This window comes from Ursus americanus, chromosome 3 (assembly GCF_024610735.1).
Source record: "Ursus americanus isolate L20-20 chromosome 3, mUrsAme1.1.p, whole genome shotgun sequence".
In the NCBI taxonomy this organism is placed as follows: Eukaryota; Metazoa; Chordata; class Mammalia; order Carnivora; family Ursidae; genus Ursus; species Ursus americanus.
The window spans coordinates 95213829-95240144 of NC_142129.1; the positions used below are offsets into that span (position 1 = coordinate 95213829).

A 26316-nucleotide genomic window follows, 5' to 3' on the forward strand; every position below is an offset into this window, starting at 1 on the left:
TCAGTCCGTTAAGCATCCGACTCTTGATGTCAGCTCAGGTCATGATCTCAGGGTCCTGGGATCGAGCCCTGCTTGGGGCTCCACTCAGCATGGAGTCTGCTTGAGATTCTCTCTCCCCCTCTGCCCCTCCCCCTGGATGCACACGCTTTCTCTCTCTCCCCCAGCTCGCAAATAAATAAATAAAATCTTAAAAAAAAAAAAATCAAATGGGTTCCAGTATTCTCTATACCTGCCAGGGAGGGAAGTTCCCTTTTGCCTCAGTGTGAAAGTCTGAGAGCTACAGACATGAGCCTTCTTTTGATGGGATTTCTATCAAGACAAGCTGTCCCAGAAGGACAGGCAAAACCTCCTTGTGGGCTGTCGTGAGCCTCCACACGGCCAAGCTCCTTCATGCCCGACGCTGTGCAAGTCTCAGGCAGGCCGCCCTTCTCCGCCGGGTGCTCAGGAAAGCAGGAGCCTCGCTCTGGAGCTGCACGGCACGCCCCACCCCTTCCCACCGCTGGGAGCCGCCCCCTTAGCATCGGCTCGGCTCCAGAAGGGGTCTGGAACAGGCCTCCTACCGGCAGCGGGCAGGCCGCTTGGGTGCAGACCGGGGACCCAATACTGCTCTACTGCATGTGACCCGCGTGACCTTCTTGGTCTCCTGACACCTCCGAACACTCAGCTCTAAGACGGGACTCTACCGCTGCAGCCAAGGAGCCTTAAGGAGATGAAAGGGGTCCAGAGAAGCCCCCCAGGGAACATTAATCCGTCCCTCAGTGTTACTGGCTCGGCATGACGCACGGCATTCAGGGTCAGACACAGAAGGACAGGGAGGTGACAGTGGGCCTGCCTTGGGGACCCAGGGAGCCCGCTGACATTCCAATGCAGGAGAGCCTGGCCTCACATGGGCACCACGCTCACAGGCTTTAGGTGGCCTCTGGGTCCAGGCCCCGCCTAAGAGTGGACAGGTGTCCAGAACGCAGCCCCCTCAGCCTCCCCAGACATCCGGGGCACCCTGGCTTGGATTCCCGCAGGGCTCCACCTTCTGTGTGCGGAAGCACCTTCTCCACGTGGCCTTCACACACTGTTCCCTGCCCTGACCCCTCCCTCCATCCCAGCACCCTCTGCCTGCTGGCTGGCCCTCCAAGCCCACCTGGCCAGCTCTCGGGGGCCCCCCAGCTTTATGCCTCCCTGACACAGAGAGCGAGTCACAGACCCCATCCCAACATGGGTCCCCACATTCACGAAGGCAGACACATGGAGGTCACCACTTGTCCGTTACAGCCACCCCCACCGGCCCTGGTCCCCACACCACACGTCCCAGGGATGAGAGCCCTGCAGACCTAGCCTCCTGAGTCAGCACGGCCCCACCGCAGCAGGGGTGCACCGAGGCCCCCACAGGGACTGTGCCCCTCTGTGCCAAGGCCCCGCTAGGCCCGGGTTCCCTCGTCCCCACCATCCTTCCCCACTCCCAAGTCTTCCAGCCTCTGGGGCCTGCCGGAGCCATGAGCAGCCCCCCACTCCCTGCAAGGCCAGCTAGGTGCACAGCTGAGGACTTGTCCCACAAGGCTGTGCCCAGGGCCCCCCCCATCGTGTCTGCTGCTCTCCCCTGGACCCAGGGACGAGCCCGGAGCTCCTCTGCTAGGCCCCGTCCTGTAAGACATAGACAAGCGTGCACCCCGTGGAAGGCCCACTCACCTTGCCGCCCGGAAGCCCTGCCCGGGCCGTCTCCTACGTCCTGCAGGCCACTCGCCCGCAGCCCGCCTCCCACGCTGTCGGGGGGCATGGGGCCGTTGGCCTGGCTGCCCGGTGTGTTCATGTGGGTGGGGAGGGGCTCAAAAGTAGGGTCCAGCTCCAAGATGAGCCTGTTGAGCTGCTCAATGGACTGGTCGATGTCCAGGGTGGGTGAGCCTGGGGAGGGGTCCACGCTCGGCTCTGGTCCAGTCCCATTCACGACTCTGACGTCTGGAAATCTGGGCTTGAATGCTTTGCCGGGAGGGGGCCGCTGTGCGTCGGGGAGATGGGGCCCGGGGCCCATGCCCTTCTGGAGGGCCACTCTGCTGCCCGTGCTGCGGGTGGGGGTGACCGGAACCCTGGGCTGGGCCTGTACCAGGCCGGAGCCGTCCTCGGGGCCGCGGCCAACGAGCCTGGCCTCGGCGTCTGGAGCGAAGCTGTACTGGTGGGCGGCCACCATCTGCTGCTGGCGCACCCAGGTCTGCGTGGAGTAGCCACTCTGTCCGTAGGCCTGCGTCTGGGCGGACACAGAGGGCCTCCGGAGCGCCGGCTGCGGCTGCTTGGACTCTCGGAGCCCGAACGCCCGCTCCCGCTCATACAGGGGGTCCACGCCGAGGCTCAGGTCGGGGGCAAGGCTGCCGTGGGCATCTTCCCCGGGGCTGCTGCCAAACCCCTCCGACAGGAGGGAGTTCTGGCTGCTCTGGTGGCAGGCAAAGGGGCCCAGGTGGGCCGACTGGTGTCCCTCCGAGGAGGACAGGGTCCCGATGCTGTCCACGCTGTGCAGGTCATGGCCGGGCATCTCGTCGTCCAGGATGTCCGTCTCCCGGTCCTTGAGCGTGGCGTCTCCATTCACGTGCACCTGAGCAGGCACGACATGGCGTGTCCCGCTGTACTTGCTGGGACCATCGGTCATATCCTTGATGGGGCTTCCGGAATCTTCCAGTCCAAAGCCGCTGAGCAGCTGGTCCAGCTCAGCCTTCTCCTGGGGGCTCAGGCCCCGTCTGGGCCCCACGGCAAGGTGCTCCTCGGTCCTGTCGGTCCTGACGGAGGCAGTGGAGTGGCCAGAGTCGCTGCTGACGGACAGGGTGTGGTCCCCGTGGTCTGGGCTGCCGGCGGTGGGGACGGCCGGAGATCCCCCCGGGACGCTGGGATCTGAGGCGCTCTTCTTCCTCACCTTGGCGTAAAGACTGCCATCGACGGGGCCCTGCGTGTGCAGCACTGGGGGAGAAAACGGGAGATGGGCGGTAAGTCAAGGCCGGAAAATGGAGCTTCAGGCTCTTGGGATGCATGTGTGCATCTTCCTGAACAAACGAACTCCCAACAGACAACTCACCATAACTGGGGACGAGTACCCTCTAGGACCCCAAAAATCTATCCACAACCCAGCAACACGAGCATCAGCAAAAGCAATTCAAATCGCCCAACAGCTTCGGCACCCAGGACCCTTTCTACCTTTCTGGGCAAAGAGAACCGTCAGTTAGAGAACCTTCTGGATTCTCCGCACTTTAGAGTCATCTTGCCCCAAGGGCTCAAAGTTAATTTCGTCAGCAGCCTGAATGCTGAGCACAGCTGAGCTCCTAAAGCCCCAGGAGTGAAGAAGTGGGACGTGGGAGACGGGCTGGGGCCCTGAATCTCACAGGGAGAGAGAGAGGCAGAAACCCATCGCCAAACTTCCCAACAGCACAGCATCCCTCCAACCAAGAAGGTCCGATGATGGCACAGCAGGACCCAGGACACGGGAAGCAGATCTTTGTGCTCTGGCCTCCGCCCGCCAGGACTGTCGGGAAACGCAAGCCAGGCCGTGAGTGGGGGAAGAGCGAACGCCTCTGCCACTATGATTAATTCCGGCCCTGGTCTCCACCTGCCGCCGGGCAGTCGGGAAGCGCCTGGGTCCCGGGGAAGCTTGTGTCAGCACCTCCTGTGTTTTCCCACAGTGACACGGCAGGCAGAACACAATGAGGGGGCTGCCAAGGGCTGTGCCCACGCCCTTTGGGCACCTGGGAGCCACTGCGTGCCCGTGGCGACTGGGCCTCCAGGGGAACCTACCCTGGACTCAGGCTCCGGGCCCCGGCATGCAGGGTGTGCGGGGACGGTCAGCAGCTCCCAGCGGTTTTGGAAATGCTGGGGTGATAAGATAGGACCGAGACCTGCGGGGTACCGGGGGCTCTTGTGTGGACAGCACGCGTGACCCCGGGCTTCCTTATTTCAGTTGTGCCCAGGAGAAGCAGGCCGAAGGCAGCGTGCAATCACATCGACCTGCATCTAAAGCAGAGCGGGGTCGGGGGAAGACCCACAAAATACTGTAAATACACCAAGTGCCCGGGACCGACACCCCGTGGTGGGAGCTCGAAGTCAGGGCAGGTGCTGCACTCAGACACGGGGTCATCAGGGTGACGGCACGGGAGACACTGGCCGCGTTCCTGAGCGCCTGCTGGAGGGCAGGCACCCGCCCCCTCCCATTATCACAGGAGAGCCTGTCTCGTGAACTAACTTGTCCTTCCTTTCTCAAACCTACTGGGCTAAAGCTCCACGAGAATCTGGAACTGGCCGAGGTCAGGCACCTGCTCGGAGGTAGAGGTGGGACCAGAACCCAGGCCCGTCGGACCCCGGGCTCCAAGGGAAAGGCGACTCTCTGTGAGCCACACCAGAGGATGCCACAGAGACCCCGAATTCCACGGCTCCCAAATGAGGGGCTTTACGGGCCTGAAAAAACAGGTGTTCAACTCAGCTTCTGTGGGAGACCCCCGATGCCAGGAGGTATCTAACTCCGTAAGACCCACTGAGCGCGCGCCTTCCCTCCATCGGCAGAGTGCGAGGCCAGGGGCGTCTCTCGTCCGGGGCTCTGCTCTGTGCGAATCACAGACGCCACCTTGATGGTGACAGAGGGGTCGCAGCAGTCCAGGCCGACGGGGGAGGGGCCGGAGCACAGCCAGGCAGGCATCTGCGAATTCTAGACGCACATCTCTTGCCGCCACAACTGTGCGTCCGTGACCTCCACGTCCTGCTCCCCAAATCTCAATTAAATGCAGAGACATCATGACTTAAAAAACAAAAAAAAAAAGGAACTGGGCAAAAGAGCCCATGAATCGCTCTGAGTTAGAAGCCCTTGGCCAGCCCCACAAGGAAGGGTCTGCATGGCGTGGTCAAGGGCAGGAAATCCCCTGGCCTGGGGGGGTCATGAGTACCGTGTCATCATTTTTATTAGCAGGAGCCACGTCAAGATAATAACAAACACGTTAAAGCAACGCGGTTGTCGTGGACCCAACAGCGGCTCTGTGCAAGGCCGGATCCGCAGCCCCCGGGGGTGCTCAGGGCCCTCCCACGGGCAGCGCAGGGAAGGGAGGCAGACAAACGCCAGCACTGGCTCTCGCCTCAACTCCCCACCACACACACACATCACAGGCCACACATTCCATCTACGGGGAAAGAAGAGGCTCCGCGTCCATGAAGCCCCAAAACAGACCCGCCCAAACCTGCGGATCCCTTGGTGGGAGCTCGGATTTTCCCAAAGGCACGGGATGTGCCCACAGACACACCCACCTGGGATCTTGGGGAGGGGGAAGCATCGGCCATGGGGCAAGGGAAGGGGAAGGGGCCTCTGGCCCCCACGGACCGCACCCCGTACCCTGAGCAAGGGTTTCCACTACTGTAAGAAGGAACCGGACTGGTTTTCAGCAAAGGAATGCGATGCCTGCGTTCCCGTTCTGCATTCATGCTCTGTGCCTTCAGCTCACATCGAGAGCTGCAGCCCCTGGTTCCTCATTTACGAAATGGAGTGATTATCCCAATCCTTTAGTGCGGTAAGAGGAAAGACAGAACACACATACAGGCGGCCAGCAGGCCATAATCACTGGGAAAATCTCTGTCCCTGGTGGATGGAGCCCGGCCCTCCCTCCGGGCCTCAATCCTGCCTCACCCTGCTGTTCCCAGACCACAGCAGTCACACACCTGCACCTGCCCCAGGGCCTTTGCTCCTGCTGTTCTTTGCCTCCCTTGCTCTCTGTCCTGGCTCAGCAGGGCTTTCTGACCATCCTTTCCCTGGGGGGGGGGGTTCCGTCCGTGGCACACCTACAACCGCATAATTGCCGCTTTGCCCACGTGTTATGTACCGTGTGCGCCCCCCACGAGAACACAGGCTCCAGGAGGGCTGGGGGTTTGGGTACCTGTGGTATCCCCCAAAATTAGGGAACAGACCCTGGTACCAAGTGGGCACTGAGTAACTAAGAGAGCCATTGTTCTAGCATGTTCTCATACAAGAAAGACTGGGGAGCTAGTCTGGAAAGTTCCTCTATCTTAGTGGGCCAAAGAACTGAAAACAACCAACCAGCCCAAAATGAACACACAGCAACACGGTGTGAAGGCAGAAGTGCCCGCAGCCCTGGGGCCCCCACTCTCCCAGGCAGCAGCGACGCCCACCGCGAGCCTGGCCCGTGACAGCCGCGGCTCCTCACGCAGAAGTACCGGACGTCACCCACACCGAGGCTCCAACACGCCGAAGAACACACACGTGGTTAAGGTAGAGCTGGCCCAACGTGCCCAACAGCAGGCGGAGGGGCCGGACGCCCAAGGGTTGCCCAAATGTCTCCGGGCACTAGCACAGGTGTGCGACAATGCGGGGGCATGCAGTGGGTGCATAACAGTGGCACGGTGTCTTTGCCACTCCCGTCTCCCCCACTGTCTTGCCCTCCCTTGCTCAAACCTGCGCAGCTGAGGCTTTCTGGCAAGCAGTGTCTTCCCACCTGCGCGCCGTCTGCCCCTGGCGCAGCACGCGGGAAAGGACCAGCTCTCCCACACGGGGCTGCTGTTGTGTTTCCTGACCCTGGCGTGAACACGGCAGTCAGGGGTTCCCATAGCCGCCTGCCGAACCCTCCCCAGGAAACTAACAGGAGCCCCGTCCCAGCTCTGCAGAGCCCCAGGGGCTTTGCTCAATTGTTAGGGACACCCTTATCTGGTGATGGCAGAGGACCCTTGGGATGTGGCCGGGGTCTGGAAAAGAGAAGGGGAAAGTATTACTCCAGGGCCCCGGGGCAGCCCAGACTCCGGCTGTGGTCCCCGGTCCCCGGTGTGGCTGTGGTGGGTGTCTTGCTGCCGCCACCGACCCTGGGGCCAGGCGGGGCGCAGCCCCCTCGAGGGAAGCACACTCCCTTGGAACTTCTGCACCATCTCCAAACCCAGATGCTATGAAGTGGCCCCTGTGGGGTGGGTGTAGGGGCAAGGACAGAGAATTCTAGAAGGTACCACCCAGGGCATCCTCTTCCCCTGGCATCTTTTTGTATAAATGACTCATTTTAACTTTGTATTTCCAGCTCAAAGGGAGTTTGGCTCCATCCTCGTTCTGCCAACGAAGACCCTCGTTTCAGAAAGGGAGAGGCACCTGCCCAGTTCCTGCAGCTTTTCAACTGGGGACATGGTCGCCCCCTAGCCATTCCCACTCTGTGTCACCTTTCCCTTTCCACTGCCTCCATGCCTCCGGCCAGAACCCAGGGCTCCTTTCAAAAGCAGACCAGGGAGTAGCCTGGTAATGATTTCCCCGTAGCCGCAGCCCGGGCCTAGTTAAAAATCAAACGAACGTAAATACAGCTCTGATTAGGGCTTCATGACACAGCAGGACGGTTTATCATGTGGAAAAGAACAAGAAGGAAGAAAACACGGAATGGGCCTTCCTTCCTGCCTCCTGGCACAGCAGTGCGGGCAGGCTGCACACCCCGCCCCAGCCCTGCCCACCCCCACCTGACCTTGACAGGGGGCGTTCCCACCAGGAGCGAGACAGGCGCTCAGAAAGCATTTCAAAAAGAATGCAAGAAAATGGGGGAGACCAAAATATGTACAGAGACAGAAAAGAAAACACTCCTTCCCATCCTGGCTGAACACAGATTAAGCAACACCCACCTGTGCGCCCAGGTGTGTCAAAAATCAGCCAAAGGGACGGCTGAACCCCACTCCGCCTCCTCCCAGGCACCAGCCGCTCTGAAGCCAAGAAGGCATAGAAGTGACTTGTAATTGGTTCAGCTGTCCGCTGGCCCCGCTTCCAACAGAAGTCCATTCCAACACAGGACAAACCGGACGGGCTGATTCAGCTCCCCGGACCCTCCTTTCCGTCCCCCGCGTTCTACTATCGCATTGGGTCCGCTTACAAAGCCAGTTCTCACTTGAGAAGAGCTAACAGGGTCCTCCCCGCAAGTCTTCAGTGGAGACAAGCAGAAAACTCCCCGAGGCATGTCCGCCCGTGGGAACCACGTACTCGCCATGGCCGCGAGCTGCTAACAGACGCCAGAAGGCCTCGCAGAATCCCTACTGCGCGCTCAGGATGGAACAGCCCAGGGCACGGGGTGGTGGGCACATCTCAGGCATCCGATGGGTGGACAGGGGCACAAGGAGGGAGCTGGATATGAGGAGGGGCGCATACCCAGGGGTGGCTGCTGTCAGGGGAGGCTGTGTCTGCAGAGGAACGATGCAGAGACATCCTCCAGCAAACGCCGTCGCAAACAGGGTGACATTCTGAAGACCAAGGCTCTGTGTACGAGGGGAAGGCGGTGGGGACAGGGGCTGTGACGCCCCAGGCATGGAGCTCACCGAATTCCCAAAGCAATGCTGTGAAGCAGGAATCGGAAAACCCGTTTTGCAGACGAGAACAGAGACTCATAGAAGTTGTACAGCATCGCATGGGACAGAGCATCGGGAGGCACCCCGACCTTTGTCCCCCACCCCACCCCCAGGTCCGGGCCTCCCATGCCTTGAAGACACTGGAATCCCAAAGCTGACCAACCGCCTTGATGAAATTAGCAATTTAATATAGGAAAGGAATTCGCCTGGATGTTTTCTGTGCAATTCCCCCCACACACTGCATTCCCTCCTGGGCTGTGCTTTCCTCCCTAGCTCCTGACACGGCTCCTGGTCCGCTAAGTGCCACGTGCCACGGCTGCTGGGCTGGTAGTGGCCGTTCTGTGTCCCCTTTGTAGGCTGCAGAGCGGTGGGCAGCCTGGCAGACTGCAGGCTCCTGTGTCACAATCGTGACCTGTTCCCTCCGCTGCACCCAGAGCTCCCGGGGTCAAGAGCCTGAGAAAGGGAAGGCTCCCTCCCTGCCCCGGCACACCTGGCTGAAGATGGTCACTGCCGCCTCCCACAGGGCCCGCGTGGCGCTCTCCAGCTCCCCTCCGCATGTCTCACCCAGGCCACACAGCCAGACCAACCGCCTCATCGCCATGTCCCCACGGGCCCTGTGCAGGCTTCCCAGAGGAGGAGAGAAGAGGACCCCACCCCTGCTTCCACCTCCACGCGCTGTCACGCACTCGGCGGGCTCCCGCCTGACCGTCTAGGGCAGAGACGGGGGGTGCGGAGGGGCACAGGGGTGATTCGGGGCAGAGAAATGCCCTGTATGTTGGCCGTGGTGGGAGTTTGGGGACAGAATGTCAGCTGCAGGCTAACTAGAGTTCACTCTACCAGAGGTGCGGTATGCCTGGATCACAGCCCGTCATGAAATCAAGACAGAAAGAGACTCACTGCGCCATGAGCCCACCCTGTTGTGGCTCCCTCCCCCCACCTCTTCTAGGACCTTCCTTCCACCTCCCAGACCTCATGAGGTGCTCAGAACGCTCCTCTCCTTAGGATAACTGTACTTGGGGCCCCTCCACATCCCCTTGTGCCACAAAGCTTGTTTGGTGTTTTCTATCAGAGTGATTTACGGGCACATCTTCACTCCCTTCCAGGCTTTCTGCTACTATCCATTTAGGCTCCAATCCCGATTAAAAATCCTGACCACAGCTGTGTGACCTTGGGTGAGTTACTCAACCTCTCTGACCTCACTTTCCTTATCTGTGCAGAAGTGACCCAGCAAAGGGGAGTTCAAGGAGAGCTCCCCAGAGACCATAGGGGGTCAGTGGCGGGGGGAATCCCGCAAGACCAACACAAAGGTGAACACTGTCCCTGCATGTCCCCTTCCTGCCCTGGTGATGGATTCCGGAATCCGCTACACTTCCAGCCTGCCTTTCTCTGGGCCCAGAGCCTGGGGAGTAAGAGCGTATCTGATTAAGGAATAACTCAACTCAACCGACCTTATCCTTCAGGAATAAAGTTGAAAAACAGATTCTTCATAGAAATCTAAAGTAAAAGGTGGATTTTTACAATAATTTCTCCAAAAGGCTGGTAAGTCATCGTCTGACCTGACCCAAACTGCCAACCATAGACTGTTCCACGCATCCCACGGCACAGCCCTATCGCCGAGCAGCCACCGCAAGCTGTCAGCAGCTGTAACACAGCATCCCATGCCCAGGGGGTTAGAGACCCTGTCTCCCGCACCTGCTGCCTGGGCTCTGGCCACCAGCTGCAGCGGTGGCGATGGGCTGCCCGGCTTTCTATTCTGAGAACAGACCCTGCAGTGACACCCACTTGCGTCCACACCTCTGGCGTCGGGCGAGCGTCTCGGTGTCCTCTGCATCATGTAGACAGTGCACCCGGGTCCCAGCCTCTGGCCCAGAGAGCTCCCTTACCCAGCAAGGCACCCTGGAGGGGGATGGGCCCAAAGCGGGAGACCAGGGTGAGCAGGCAGAGGACCCCTTGCATCCTCTGGCCTGGAGGGGAGATGCGGGTGGTCTTGGAGGTGTCCCCAGGATGCTGAGGGCCCCCTGTTCACAAGCGAGAGAAGTGTCTGGCCAGGATGGTATCCTTCCCGGGGGGGTGCTCGTGGGGGATCATTATCTCACCAAGTCACCCACGCAGAGATCTGTCTCTCCTCTCGGGCGTGCAGAACTGCAGCCCTTGTAAACCTCTCCCAAAATGAGGTCTGCTTTTATTTTATTCCAACAGGATCCTGCCCCTGTGCTAATTAGAGACTGCCCTGCATTTATATCGAATTATTTCTCATTCCAGAGTAAACTGAGAGCCAAAAGCAATGACCACACTTAGGCCTTTGAGAACATGACCTCTCATCCCCAGAAGCAGACATGCAGAGACTCTGATATGCTACAGGGTAAGAAGAAAGCCACCCTTTGCTTCTACCTTGGTTTCTGTTTTATGAAAAGCAGAAGATGCTAGGACCCACACGGGCAGGAAAGGAAACCCGGCTTCTCTCCTGGGGCCCAGAAATACTTGCATCCTGGAACAGGGCTTCTCGCAGTGTGCCTTCTCACCTCGAGAGTGAGCGCTGCCAGGGCCCCCAAACCCTGAGCCCCCCGCCCCGAACTGCAAGGCAGGAAGGCACCCGCAGCCGGAGGCAGGGACACCTCGCCTGCCAAGACGGGGCTATTGGAAATCACTCCGTCTGGAGCCAAGATGAGCTCTGGCCGAATGTTCTCTAGAAACGAGGCAGCCTGTTAAATTCTTGGGGAAACACAGAGTGGGGGGGGTGGGGAGAGCAGGAGTGAAGCATTCCAACCTGGAAGTTTGCACAGAGCCGCCTCTCCGGGAAGGGGAGCGCCCACCGCAGGGCCCAGCAGCTCGCAGCCAGGGCCGCCAGGACTCGGGGTGCTCCTGCCTGTCCCCGGGCGAGACTCAGCACGCTGAGGTACAGGACACTGGGGCACGCAGCGTCCCCTCCACAGCACGATGGCACGGCACCTCTCCCAGCCAACGCCCCAGCACGAGCCTGTGCTGTCCAGGGCGCTTATCTGGGCAGTCTGACCCGTTCCCTTGTGGGCACTCCTCCTAGCCATGAAAACACATTCCAGACCCAACGGGCCAGGACAACAGGCAACCGTGGCGGCCGAATCAGGGCTCCCCTGGGCCAGCTGGCACAAACCCCCTTCCAAACCACCACTGCCTGCCTCTCCCAGAAAAGTCGCACACAAGGACCATCTTCCCTCGGCTGGCCTGGCGCTCCCTCTTGCACACTTAAAACTGTTGCTCCCGTCTTCCCGGGAGCACCGTCTGTGCCTTTGGTGGTCTGGTTCGTGGGCTCTGATGCAGGTCTCTGAAGCCTTGCACGGGGCGCACAAACACACATACCCATGCAACACGGGTGCACACGCTCCCGGCTTACCTTCCTTCCCAACAGCCCAGCAGTGTGTCCAAGCCGCACCCGGGGGCCCCACTCTTCCATGCAGAAAGCCTTCACGCCCAGAACAGCAGCCTCCCCTGCAGGGCCCGGGCTAGTGCACAAGGTGGAAGACCTGGGTAAAGCTGGGGACTCTGATTCCATCAAAAAGGCCAGTGCAATGTAAACACAAGGGCGGGGTTTTGCTCAATCAGGTTTAGTGAAATTTGAACTCTGGAGGCTGAGGAGGCGGAGAAAAGGCTTCCTAGGAGCCACTCAGCCAGACCTCAGTGTTCCAAGCCTCCAGCCCAAGAGGGGAGCCAGCACCAGCCTGCTTCGGCTGACAAACTAGGGTCTGAGCATCGGCTGGCATTCCTCAAACTGTCAGCCAGGACATCTCTGCCCGGCATCCTTCCTCTCCGAGGCTGTTCCTGCCTTTCCAGCTCCTCAGTGCTCATCACACACGGACATCTGCACAGTTTCCTTCCACCCCTCCCCTCCCTGGTTCCACCATATTTCAGGCCTCTGCACCTGCTACACTGGTTTACCCTCTGCCCTCGCTGCGTGGCCACGTGGCAGGGGCACACGCTCCTACTCTGTAAATGAACAGAACGCACCTGCACAGACCAGCACAGCCCAATCAGAGCCCTTACCCGTGTTGCGCTCCGTCAGCCCGAGGCAAGACACCACGGGGCAGATAGCAGACACAGGGCAGCGCCCCCCTCCCCCAAACCGGCTCTCACCCCGGAAAAAGATCCCTTTTATTAGGGATGCACTCTTCTTGAGCCAGAAATTCTATTCAACCTGGCGCCAGGGAAGGACACTGACTAATCCATTTGCCCTCAAGGGAGTGGACCTCATTGTGCCCACACTGCAATTACCATTGTCGCCGTCGTCACAGAAGTGACTAACTGAGCACCTAGTATTTTCTCTCCCAAGAGTTCGCGTGGAAAGGAAAGACATCAGAGCTGGATGTTGTCCGGAGCATGTGGGGCCTGGCAGAAACCCACTCTGCGTCCGGGTGTGAGCGGGCTCCCAGCTTCCCGCTGGACGAGAACCTGGAGGCCAGGCCCGCACAGCTCAGAGCCGAGTCGGTCGTGAGGAAGAGACGAGAGGGTCTCTCGCCGACCCGGGGTCTCCTCTCTCCGTTTCTGATGGACGCAAACTGCACACCGGTAGGTGTTCAGAAGCAAGAATTCCTTCCACGCTGCTCGCTGTCCTCGTGTGTGTGGCCCAGGGTGGGTGTGTGTCATGCTTTACAAACAAGCTGCCGCAGGCCTTCGCGAACGTGTGGTGACGACACCCGCCTGGCTCGCGGAGTTCATGCCGCGGGCAACATGCGGCCACGTCCCAGCGTTCCTGCCTGTGGGTTCGAGGACACGGAGCCATGCAGGCTGTCTGCACTCAGTTCTCCCGCAACAACGTGGTCTCTGGGGCTCTGCTGATGTCTGGCTGGAAGGCAGCGGTGTGGCTCAGCGTCTACACGGGCCTCGAAACTTTCAGCGCTATGGAGCTGTAACATTGTGCGCGGGGTCACACATCTCATGCAGAGAAGACGCAGTGGGTTCCCCGACGATCTCTGGAAGCACTTGGCGGGGGGGCACAAGAGGCTGGGTGGCCCCTCGCAGGCAGGGTGCAGGCAGAAAGACCGCCCCACGGGGAAGCTTTCGGGCTGCCCCTGACCAGACCCGACAGAGGATTTCAGGGAAGCTTCCCTGCTCTCACGCCTTGCTCGCTGGGGCCTGCTGTTTGTCCAAAGGCAAAGTATCGCTACCAAGATCTCACCAGGATTCCCAAGATCAAGGCCAAATATCCATGGATGTGTGGTCTAAGGGTAGTGAGAATAGATTCTAGGTAACAAATGGGTCACATTCAATACTGAGTTTAAAAAAGGCCCTCGTGAGTTTTCACAGCACGACTGCCCTCAGAACGCTTCCACCAGGATCCTGAATGATTCCCGTTTCCTGTAGTGAGGTCCCAGGGACCACGACGCTGCGGGCTCTATCGGGCCGTGAACAAGCCATTGCTAGGTGAACATAAAGTATGTCTCTGCCCCCCAGTTTTGGGAGGAAGACTTCCCTGGGGCAGCTGAGCACCGTCTGGGGCCCGTTCAGCGAGGTGGGCACCCAGTGTGTGCAGGGGACCCCAGGCCATGAGCGGGGCAGGCCTGGGGGTCCGTCGAGGTGCCTTCACTTGTCCACTGGGATCGATTCCTGGCTCCCGCACCTGCCCGCCTCCAGCCTCCACTGACCTGACGTCAGCCTCCTCTCTAGAGCACACATCCCTGCCACCCGGTCACCTACATGCCAGGCGTCCCCACCAAGAAGGACCCCTCTAGGAACACGGCTGCCCTGAAGCAGGGACCGAGGCGACAACCCCACAGCTTTGCTCCGAGGAACGTGTGTCCTCCGTTCGGGGGGCAGGAGCACCGCCCTTAGTGGAACTCCCCCGACTCGCACGCACTGAGCAATCTGAGGGGTCACTTGCAACTCCCATGACTGACAGGGGGTCATAGCTGCCACTAAAACAACCCCAATTCTGAGAAACGGCTGGAAGCTTTGCAAACCCGATGCTCTGCAGTCTGGGCGGGAGGTGCTAAATATAACTCCGGGACCAGACACACTGTCTCACGCCTCCCCTCCCGCCATCGGCCCTGCCCCTGATGACAGCTTTCAGGACAATAACAGAATCAGACACGGCCATGCCCTCTGTCCTTGGACCTGCACTGGGAATAAAAGCCTGATTACGTGCAATTGTGTGTGTAAAAATCTTGTTGAAATTTAAACACGATTCCAACCCCGCACTGTCCCAAAACAATGCTGTGGGCCATGGCTTCCAGCTTTTAATGCCAGAACTTGGTCTCCAACTAGCACTTCATGCAGAATCCCCCACCTGACAGATCCAGAAGGCAGGTGGAGGGACGGTGGGTAGACAGGGTCCCGGGAGGGGGATGGGTGGGGAGGTGCCTGCTGGAGAGCCTAGAGCTGCAGGAGCTGCAGCCTGCCCCAGAGACACCCTCGCTTGCCCCCATCAACACCACGGCCAAGAGGAATCACGCATGGCAGGAGCCCGGTTACCTGGCAACACCTGGGGCGGAGCCAGGGGAGGGGCGTGAGGATGCAGGCACGCTGGGGGTGGGGCAGGCAAACACACGTGCATCCGGGCCCCGCCCCATCTTCCCTGTGTGGGTGGCCTTGCTGAAATGTCCGGGACGTGGCAGATGTGACCCCACAGGCCCTATGTGGAAGCCACACGAGAAAGGGGCGCCCTTCTTCTAACTGGTGGGGGAGAGACCAGGTCTCTCCACCGAGCACACCGAAGGGACAGCCTCCGGGCCTGGTGCTCATTTCCTTCACGCAACGGAGGCACACAGAAGGGAAGGCATGCAGGAATCGGGGGGATGTGGTGTGGTAACAGCTTGTTTGCAAGTTTACAGAAGGGGGACAGGGGACAAAGCCGTGGCCATGCCACAGGTAGGCACCCGTGCGGCACACGCCCGCGGAAGTCTCATGACTCCATCCAGGAGATCGCAGGGCAGTGCCGCTCCCCCTTTCCAGGTTTTTTCCAAGGCCGGTGTGTTTCTTTAATTATCAGCATTTTTGTATTTGACTTATGAGAGCGTAATGACTCAACCTTCATTGACCAGCTCGACGTCAATTCCCATGCAAAAACCCAGGACGGCATCCGCCTTACTTCAGTGGGCCACAGTCCAACCTGAGAGTGGGCATTCGACATCCAGAGTGTTGCTTGCCCTTCCCGGTAGCACATGTCCTGGCCATCCTTTGAGAGGTTAGCGGGCCCCCTGACCTCTTGAATACCCGTCAGCGATCACAACTAAGCTGCTGGTCCCCAAGGCAGGGCGCCGGTGACTGTGTCAGCAGGTGCAGCCATCCATGGGCGGGCGTGATGCCCCCCAGTCACAGACAGCAGGAGGAAGGTGGAGGAAGGTGCAGGTGCGCGTGCCTGACTCTGGAAAGCTCCAGGAGATGTGGTAACACCAACACGCTCCCACCTTCAGACCCGTCCGCGTGCACGGGACACTGACCCAGGTCCAAGGCTCTGGGGGGTGGGGGCCGAGGACCCCAGCCAGATCAAGCTGACCCTCTGCGACCATGCCCGCTGTCTGTTTCTGGCAAAGCCCCTCAATGTGCTCGGCCGTCCCAGCAGCATTTGCGTGAGTTAATGTGTACAGACTTATCCAGACGTGAATTCTGAGGCACTTTATCAGATGTCACTTGGGCTAGAAAATCCACGGGCTCTGAGGGACAAGATAGCTCAGGCCGGTCCATCACTCATTAAACTGCCTCCAACATCACACTCTCATGACAGGATCCAATCCGGTTTTAAGTTGACACCCGAAGGACGTGTTTATGGTTCTTAGCACAGAGAGTGAGACTCTTGTATTTCAGATAAGATAAGCCCTCCTTCCCAACTGCTGCCTGCTCTCCAGGGGGGATTAACTCTTGGGGTCCCAGAATCACCCCTGAAAGGTGAGCTGGGGGCTGGAGGCCATAAAAGTCAGGAGTGTGAAGGGCAGGTGCTTTCCCAGGTCCGAGCGGGACGCCCAGGGGCAGACACTGTCCGCCTTACCCCGGCGCACTCTTGAGCTGTGGAAGAGAGGGGTGCTTCCAGGGGCTCGGCTGCGGGTGAGCAGTGAAGGGACGCTGCTGGCTGGGTACACAGCGACGAGGCGCCCCGGCCCTGGGAGCTCAGCGGGCAGCGTGCCCATCCTGCCGATGAGGAGCCCCCCCCCCCCACACCTGGCACGGAGCAGAGCCCCCACTGCCGACTCATCTGCCGGATTCCAGCGGGCCCTCCTTCTGCTAAGTGTTTGAACATCCAAAGCTTGCTTTGGTTTCCAAACTTTAAAACGGAACCACAGTTTCGAGTAGGAAAGCTTCAAATACACTTTTGATACAGCCCGAGTGTTGCCACTGGATCAGGAACGTGAATGGCGCTGCTCCCTGGCCAGCTCCGCACACCCCGTGGCCAGACGCCTCCTGACCAGCAGCGCCAGCGTCCTGCATGCAGGGCAACAGGACCCCATTGTACTGGGACGGTGCCAGGAATCTGCTGTGGTCGCCTGGGGGCCACGTCCGAGCCGGGGGGCGTTGCTGATGAGCCCTCGACCTGCAGCGGCACAGACCAAACCCGGGGTGCAGCGGCCCCATCTGTGCACTCAAGCGTCAGCAAAGTTCTTCCTGTGGCCAGAAACTCACCGGTGGGTCAAGGCCAGGAACTTGGTGGTCAAGGTGCACATTAAAGCTTCATGTCACCCGTGGGCTATACTGGAAGCTTCCCTGCCCCTCACCCCAGGGTAGAATCTGGTGCAGTCTTATTCATCTACCTCCTGGGTAGGCCACCCCCACTGACCACCCAGAGTCACCCCGAGTCAGGCCCCATCTGTTCTTGCTGGCAGCCCCCTGGCCGACCCCCCACGGCTCTCAGGGCACCCCCGCGTCATCTTCCTGGGCCCTCCGGCCAGGTGGCTCGTCATCCGGAGGAAAGCAGTCTCCGCACGACAGCCCTTCCGGATAGGACAGGCCTCCCCTCCCTTTCTCTGGTGTCTGCTGCTCCGGCAGGGTCACAGGGCCTGCGCCCCCCCACGCCCTCCCGCAGCCCTGCCTGCAGGGGCCACATCCTCGGTGACTCTCACCAAGGGACAGGCTGAGCAGCAGCGTCTCTCGGACACTTTCCTACTTTCCGGCCCGCACTCCAGTCACGGCACCTGGAACCTCCTACGGAGACTGCTCGGGGAGGCAGGTGGGCGCATGGACGGATCCCACACACACGCACGGCTCACAGACGCTCGTGTACACACGTATGTAAGTGTATGCAGACACACGTACACACGCACGGCTCACAGATGCTCATGTACACATGTGTGTAACCACATGCAGACACACGTACACATGCACGGCTAACAGATGCTCATGTACACACGCGTGTAAGTGTATGCAGACACACGTACACACACACAGACGCCTACGTACACAACTGCATGCAGACACACGTACACACGCACGGCTCACAGACACTCATGCACACGCATATATCTGTCTGCAGACACACCATACACACACAGACACTTGTGAACACACCCATGTAGTACATCTGTCTGCAGACACACACAGACACACACACACACACACACAGACACACACACACAGATACACACAGACACACACACACACAGACACACACACACACAGACACACACACACACAGACACACACACACAGACACACACACACCCCTCCCCCACCAGACGGCCAGCTCGTCCTTCTCTCCCTGAGCTCCCCCCAGAGCACCAGCCTGGCCCACACGAGGGGCACCAGACCTCCAAGGCAGGTGGATCATGTGTGCGATGATAAGAACGAGCGTGCGGAGGGGGAGGGGATCTCTGGGTGATCTCATTGAAACAGCCCATTTTACAGGTGGGGAAATGGAGGCTCAGAAACGAGCAGAGACCCCTTCGTCCCCCCATAGACAGGGCAGCAGGACCGCAATCCTCTCCCCCCCGCCACCCGCCCGCAGAGAGGCCCTTGCAGCTACCGGCACTGAGATCCACCGTAATTGACCTCTGTGGGGGGGCGACGCTCCAAACTCACGGACATTTGGGGACGGTGCACTCGCATATCACTGAGCAACATCAGCGTGACAGTGACAGGAAAGTCACCAGGGTCTAGGGAACCGCAGGCCACCCCCAGCCCTGGTGCACCCCGGTTGCGCCCCACCGCAGTGGCTGTCCAACACCGCACGGAAAGATGGGAGCCACGTGCCCTCCCACAGCCACCTCGGGGGTCCACAACCTTCACCGACCCCATGCTAGGCCAGGTCCTCCCCAGGCTCCGGGCTCGAGAGGAGGTGACAACACCGTTACAGGGCCCTGTGACCTGCAGGACTGCTCGGGGGTGCACGGACCACGTCCACTCAGCAGCTCTGGCTGGATGACTACTTCCTGTGCAGAGCAGGGAAGGGCACAGAGAAGTCAAGTGACTGGTTCAAGGCCACGCAGTTCACGTGGAAAGGCAGGAGGCGCACCTGGGCGACCCACATTCCCCGTGGATGGGACCGTCCTGGTCCCCAGGCCCAAAGGGCACGGCCCCATAGGAGACTCGGAAGAAATGAGATGGATTTCAAAATAAAAAAAAAACTCAAGTAGAGTCGGATCACCGTTATTCTGACCCCACGTCTACAAATTCAACTCCTCGCCCAGAATTGTACCCTCTAACTCTAAATCAGCACGTGGCATCTTCGTGGTCACTCACTGCGGTGCTCAGAGGGGCCCCAATTCAGAGCCGTCCCACATGCACGTTCCCAGCTCCCACACCATAAACACGCATCCTCCAGTCCTGCTACATGTCCCACTTTTTGCCTTGCTCTGCTGTTTGTTGGTGTTTTTGCTGTTTAAAATGACCCCCAAGGGTAGTCCTGAAGGGCTGTCTGGTGTCCCTAAGCAGAAGGCTGCGACATGCCTTATGGGGAAAATGCATGCATCAGAGACGCTCTGTTCGTGCCTGAGTTCAATGCTACCGGCCAGGGGCTCGCAGCATCAACCACACAGATTAAACCTGGTGTCTTGAGACAGAAGTACAGCTGTGATGAAGTTACGCACTGACAGGCTTACAAAAATGCCATGACACGAGGTTCAGAAGACCCTGACTCTGTAATCCCCACCCCGGGAGCAAAGGCCAGTGTTCACTACTTCAGCGACCTGAGAATAGGGGGATGGCAGTCCCACAAGGCCGGCAACACCCTCCCACTGCTCCTGGGCCAGGCCTCTCAAAAGAACGTTGCAGGCCGCCCCCAGCCCCCGCCACTGGCCCACCTGCTTCCCTGGAGAAGCCTATCCCCGAGTTCCGGCCACCACCCCCTTGCACGAGAGGCGTGCTCACAGCCCAGTCCAGTAAGGCATTGTTAATAAGGAACAAAACCAACAGGGGGTGGAGAAGCACAGCGGCGGAGAGGAGGCACCTGACTGGTCCCTGTCCCAGGCATGCGCGGGGCTGCCCCACCTGTCCAGGGAGCAGCGCCTCAGACCGGCCAGCCCGGTGCAGAAGACGATGACACCTGCCCGGCACCCAGCGCCCCTAACAAAGCTCTTTCTGCTCACGCTGCCCAACCAGACTCTGTTCTCCGTAGGCCTCATGTGGCCTGGGCACCGGTGAGTGCAGGGGTGTTCACTGTAGGAACGAGGTTTGCACCGAGGGGCTTTGGGGTCAGCAGGATGGGACGTGAGTCGTCCTTCCCCCAGTCTGCCCTGTGTGATCTCAGACCCATGACCCCAAGCCAGCTGCACCTGTAATCGCTGACGGGGCCCCTGGCCGGTGTCTCGGGAACCGCTGCCTATGTGTCTGTCCTGGGTTCTTGTAAGGATGAAACAGGACAGTGTAAGTGAGGCTTCTAGCAGCATGTCCCCTATGCTGTGTGTCCCCCACGGCTCTCAGCTCGGGACAGGGCGCACCCCACATGCTGCGGAGATAGCAGCTGGCCCCCCACTGCCCTCCAGGACCCCAGCCCGGGAGGAGAGGCGTGACTGGCCCCCATGAAGACAGGGGAACTGCTCGTCCACACGCACACAAGATGCCCCTCCCTGGAGACTCTGCAGGCCTCGCGACCCATGAGGTCAGGCTTGAGTATTCTCTCCCCAACACCTGCTTCGGGATAGTGCGCATCGGATGAAACCAATTTGGCAAGGAGCATTTTGGTTTCCTCTCCCAAATCAGGCCCCACTATGGGGTGGTTGACAGCGCTCCTGCCGGTCGGGGAGAAGCCCCCACCCTCCTCGGACCCGCGTGAGGTGGCTTCTCTGGGGAAGCCTGACAGACCCTCTCTCCCATCGTGAGGGTACCCGGGGCCCGAGCTGTCCGTCCCGTGGGTGAACGCGTTAGGTGGGGTGGTCCCACGAGCCCATGAAGCGGGCACGCCAGGGTCACAGCAACCTCAGCAAGACCAACACCCGCGGCCCAGGGACCCAGGAGAGCCGACACTTGGCGCTCCCCCACACGATCGTGAAGCCGGGGAGGAAGATGGAAAACGGTCCTTGGCAACATGCAGACAAGCATTCCGGCCGAGGGAGCTCCAGGGTGCAGGACCGGCACGGCTGTGCCAGATACGCCACCCAAATTCCCCAAGCCTGCTTCTCACAGGCTCCCCCAAACTCACAGCGCTGGTGGGGGGCCTCTGGGCCCCGAAAGAAGGCAGGGTTTCTGGCCTCCAAGCAGACCATGAGCAGGCTGCCTTCCCCAATCCCCCCAGCCCCAGGCGGCGGCGGCCGGACGTACCTTCTCCACCGGCACTCAGGCTCTCGTAGGAGTCCCAGCGGATCAGAGGGTCTGCGGTGTTGAAGTCCACAATCACTCCGTGGTCATTGCGCAAGTGTTCACACCCTGCGTGGGAGGAGGTGTCCGTCACGGCCCAGGCACGCTGCCATGCGCCAGCCCAGATGACGAGGCACGGGCACGCCAGGCGTGAGTGCCGGCAGGAAGCGCCAAGACCCACACGCCTGCTCCCACAAGCCTGGCGGCGGTCACAGCCGGCGTGCCCTGTTCTGAACTCTGGACGAGACCAGAGTCTGCTTGGCAGGAAGCAGAGGGGACGCTGGTGCTCCGGCCACTCCGGGCTCCCAGACCCACGCGCCCACCTGCCGACACTCCGGGAAAGCCAGTGGGGTTCTGACTTTACAAACCATGCCCTTAACCGTTAACTGAATGAGGGCACGGACCTCAGAAGGAAGGGGACTACTTTCCCCAGCAATGACAGCTGAATGAAAACGTTCACGTATATGGATCTCACTGTAAGAAAGAACCATTCACCTTGATGATAAAAAAGCAGATTTCTCTTTCAGAGTATTTTTAGAAGAAAGGAAAATCTACTTTGCACATAAATATTTGCAGTTGACTGTACTTCTAATCTTCTTCAAAAACATTCGATTCTTTGTCGGGGGAGAAGGAAACATTCAGCACAATCTCCTGGACTGAGGGACAGACCTCCAGGGACAGGGTCCAGGCCATTCCTTGGACAAAAGTCTCCCCATTTCTGGGGTCTTACTGATGCAGCCAGGCCCTGCTGTCTCCAAGCCACCACCCACCCCCTGAAAGAGAGCCTATTATCGAAATAACTGCCGTGACAACTTCCCGACATGCACAAAGGCAGGAGACTGGATGGAGATGCCATGGGACACACTACCCCGCTGGGTGAGCACCGTGCCCCGCGATCAGCACTCGGCCTACCTTGAATCTTCTCGGGAGTGGCAGAGAAAAGCAACTCAATCTTGCCATTATCAGGAAAACGGTCATCTGAGAAAGAAATCACACGTCAAGTTCAGAGAGGCAGAACCAAAAAGCACAGATGAACGTTGTTCTTCCAACCCGGCTGGGACAGCGCCCACACCCCCGCGGCAGTGAAGTTCCGCTGCTTCTCTGGAATGTTCTCTGGACCACGGCTCAGCATTCCGGGAGACCAGTACTGAGCTGTGAGCAGGTGCGGCGCACGGGACGTGGGGTGAATGGGGGTGGAAATGAACAAGGACCTGCAGCCCACGGCGCCCCACTGCCCACCACGTCCCCGCCACCGGCCGGCCCTCACCTTGGCTCGCGTTGTCTAGATCCTCCTTCCCGAACACAAGTCCGTAGCCCTGAACAGCCCCCGTGTGAAACTGCAGGCGGAAAATCACATCGCGGGTGGCCGAGCGGTACTTCTTGTGGTAGCACTTGACCTGGTGTGGAGAGGGGAAGGCCAAAGGCCAGCTGTTGAGCGGGAGGGGTTCTTGACTGGCCACAGGCCGGCCGGCCTCCCTGAGGGTCTCCAGCCCTGTGGATGGGCTGCAAACATCACCACTGCTTTGGTGCTCCCGCGGGACCTACGTTCGGAAAGGGCACGGCTTCGGTCGTCAGACCAACGCACGTGAACTTGGTTCGGAGAAGGTCTGCGGGATGGAGTCCCATGGCCCCGTTTTCCCCAGCTTCTAAGAACACCCTATGGAGAGGATTCTCCCTTTGTCTGAATTCTCCATGTTTCAACTTAAAACCTTTCTGTTTTCACAAGAGAAGTAGCTGGCCGTTACCGTCTGCGGTATGCCAAATGATTATGTGCGGGCTAGGATTTAAAGAGTGAGGGGCACACGGCGGGGAGGGAGAGTCAGAGGGAGGGGATAGGGGGATGAGGCCCCGGCATTTACATCCCCGAGCCAGGTTGTCCCATGTCCTGGATGCTCATTTGAGACCCGCCCCCAGAATCACCACGGGGGAGATTCGAACCCAGGCTGTGGCACCGCAGCCCCAGGGCTGGGGGTGCACTGGGTCCCTGGGTGCGGCTCACGCCTCTGGGGTGATGTGCTGACGTGCACGGTAGAAGCACTCTTCTGGGGACTCGGCAGTATCGGGGAAGGGCAGGCAGTCAGGGACCCTGAGTGTCATCTCCCACCTTTACGGGGGCCTTCACTGCCAAGGGGGTAAGTGAACACAGGGGCTGCGGGGAGGGCTCGCAGGAGAGGACCCTCACCACCCCCCTTCCCTCCCCCGGCCACAGCTGGGGAGGGGCTCCTTTCCAGGGTCCCCAGGGGCCCAAGGCCAGAAGCAGGCTGGATTCTGCTCTCAGACAAGCTGAGTGCGGGCGGCTGGTCTTCTCCACTGAGCGTGCCCTTCGGGGAGGGAGGCTGGAGGCCAGGGGCTCTCAGAGGCAGCCTCGCTCACAAAAACGACTTTTCTAGGCAAAGATGGGCTTTCAACATCTGGTGCAGCAGAAAAGTCAACGAGAAGCTGACGCTCGGGCTGGGTCCAGACCAGCGATGCAGAATGCCCCAGCGCAAGGTTCCATGTGGCTCCCCAGAGAGACGCTCCCACAAAGGGACACTCAAGCCCCAGGCGCCCCCGGGAAATGTGCCCTCTGGGCAGAATCTGGGGTTGTTTACCTTTGTGCTATCTGCAAGGAAACGGTCTGATAAATACATGAAAAAATGTAAATAGCCCGTCTGGGGAGTGTTTGGTGTTGACAAACACGCCTGGGCTGGCTGGTAGGAATGCGGGCCCCAGACTCAGGCCTGGCCTCCCTGCCCAGAGCATCGGCAGCCAGCCAGCAAGAGTTCTGGAGGGATGGGAAACCTGCCATGTGCTTTCAACAGCAAAAGGACCCTCAGCCCAGGGTCTCCTCCGCACCTGCGTGGGGTCTCTGACCTCTCAGTGGGGCCCAACCGAAAGCCAGCCTCTGGGCTTCCTTCCAGAACATGCTGTGTGTGCCTCCCCACCCTGCAAGCCCTCACCTACGCTGACCCCGCTGACCCACCCAGACCATAGAGGAGACCCCTCCAGGAGGGCACGGGGCCCTGGGGCCCCCATCTCTCCAGGAGGACAGGACTGCACCTGACGTGTGAGGGCGACATGGGGAGAAGAGGGGTCCGGGCTCATGCCAGTCTGGTTCTCCAAACTTCCTAAATGCCAAGGGGGAACCAAGGCTTGAAGCAACACTACCAGGAGCTCCATCCAGTGGGTGGCAGCCCAGCTTCCACGGTCACATCACAATAAGGAGCGGCCCTGCCAAGCGTGGGTGCCAGGGTCTGTGCACAGGACCCTGGGGGACCCTGGGGGCACAGCAGGTGCTGGGTAGACCAGCACCCCGACCACAGTCCTCTCTCTGGGGGCCTTCCTCCCACCCCCAGTGAAGAGGCTTATCCTGCAGCTGGCTCCTAAGGGACAGCTCATCCCCACCTGGCACCCCCAGGCCGGCCCCACCTTCCGCAGGGACCCCCGGGGCTCCCTCTGCGGCTCACCATGACTCATCACAGCTGCTCTACACACAGTGTGGCTCAGAGCCACAAATCCCAGCCCCTCCAAGTGCCAGGAAGCGGTGGCAGCAGAGGTCACCACGCTCTGGGGCAACGGAGGGTCAGGGTGGGGGTCGCCCTCCCCAGGCTGCCAGCTGCCAATCGCCCTGGGACACAGTCACCTCCCCAGGCCAAGTGTGACTCTAGGGTCTGCAAACTCCTGCTTGTTCCCAGGACGAGGGCTCAGAACGGAGGAGTGACCAACCCCACTGATACAGAGCAGGAAACCGGCGCAGACGCACGCTCTCCCACGGGGTGCACGTGGAATTCTCACAAGCATGCCGGCTGACCCCCCAAGTCTCCCCACACACCTCCGTTTGCTGCACACTGAGCTCCTCTTCCCGCAGATGGGGTGGCGCCCGCCGCCCCTGCAGCCCAGCTGCTCACCTCGGGAACGGACGCCAGGTGTGTCCTGAAGACACAGACCACAGGGGCGACCGTACACGAGGTCCAGGCAGCCGCCACCCACACGGCCGCTCCGACCCTGAGATGGGATCGACCCACCGTCCGGGAGCCTCGCCAGAGGCCAGAACCTCCCTCTACACTCGGTGGAAAGAACCATCAGTAGCTGCTTGACAAGAGCGCCCCAAATGCCCCCACTGAGATCTAACGTACTGACAGCCCCTCGTAAAGATTACAGGGACCGAGGTCTGTAACTTCCCCTTGGCATCGGCGAGTCTCTAGAATACGGCCATCCTCCACATTCAGACTTTAGAACACAGGTGTCTGAAACAATTCAAGGGGCTGCAGCCTGGGCTCTGCAGGAAGGGAAGGACATCTGTCCATCGCAGGCTGTCCCCAAAGCCACAGCGGGGCACATGGGCGTGACGTGAACGCCACAACTCGCCGGGAATGCTTGGGGCTGGGGAAGGTGCTCGGCAGGGACGTGGGTTTCTCCGAGGGCACAAAGGGTGTTTGAGCAGGGACCCCGCGATTCCGTCACGAGGATTAAACCTTCACTCTGTGTCAACCCGATGGACGAGCCTGAATGCTCGAACCGTCTGTTATGTTGTCAGGGGTCAGAGGCCTCTGGAGAGGGGGGCGTCAGAGGGAAGGACCCCAGTGCGAAGGTCCGCGGGCACCCCCGCTTCTTTCAGTCCTAATGCAACGACCCAGACACCTTCGCTCGGCCTTGCCTTCTTAGTGTTGCATAAAAACCTGTCCGGGCCCTCAGGGGGACTGAGTGGTCAGCACTCGGGAGCACAGCCCGCCCGGGCCTCAGTCCCCCACAGCGCACACCGCACACACAGCTGGTGCTCCTGTGCGTGACAGAACGCCCACTCAAACGAGTTCTGATCCAGCTGGTGCGGACGCTAACAGCTCTGCCCAATCCTAACGCTGCAAGGCAAGAGGACAGCACCTTGGACCAAGGGGTCGAAGCCTGAGGACGCAGCAGGTGCCCAGGTCAGAGGTCAGCCCACAGGTGTCACCCTCCCCTCCCTGCCGCCCCAGGGCCACCTCCCCCCACATCATCCCAACTCCCACCTGCTTAATATGAATGGCACAGAAAGCTCCATGCGCCCCATCAGAAAACAGAGCCACCCCCTTCCGACCCCCTTTGCTGGTGGCCGCGTGGCTGTCTGCACAGGCCGCAAGGAATGTGCGTCCTCGGAGCACGAGCTACAACCACACACGGAAGAGACGGAAAACTTTGCGAGGTAACCCTCGTAAGTCCAAACCCCCACATCGGCCAACGCTAACCCCGACTTCAGAAGAGCGGAATTCCTGTCCAAAGGCATGGAGAGGTCAGCAGGTACCGGCCACGAACGAACGCACAGCCACCGTGGAGCTAGGACCACGGGATGGACTG

At 60.0% G+C, this 26316-nt stretch overlaps 1 protein-coding gene across 11 annotated transcripts in view; it reads right to left on the minus strand.

The window, feature by feature from the left end:
• TNS3 (tensin 3) overlaps positions 1-26316 on the minus strand; it is a 214623-nt gene that overhangs the window by 62971 nt on the left and 125336 nt on the right. For all 11 annotated transcript variants that reach the window (XM_045793589.2, XM_045793582.2, XM_045793581.2 and 8 more), the window contains 4 exons: positions 22274-22403; positions 21919-21984; positions 20971-21075; positions 1681-2934 (listed from right to left, as the gene is read on the minus strand). In XM_045793589.2, coding sequence (XP_045649545.2) covers positions 1681-2934; positions 20971-21075; positions 21919-21984; positions 22274-22403 — 1555 coding nt within the window. The remainder of the gene's footprint in view (positions 1-1680; positions 2935-20970; positions 21076-21918; positions 21985-22273; positions 22404-26316) is intronic.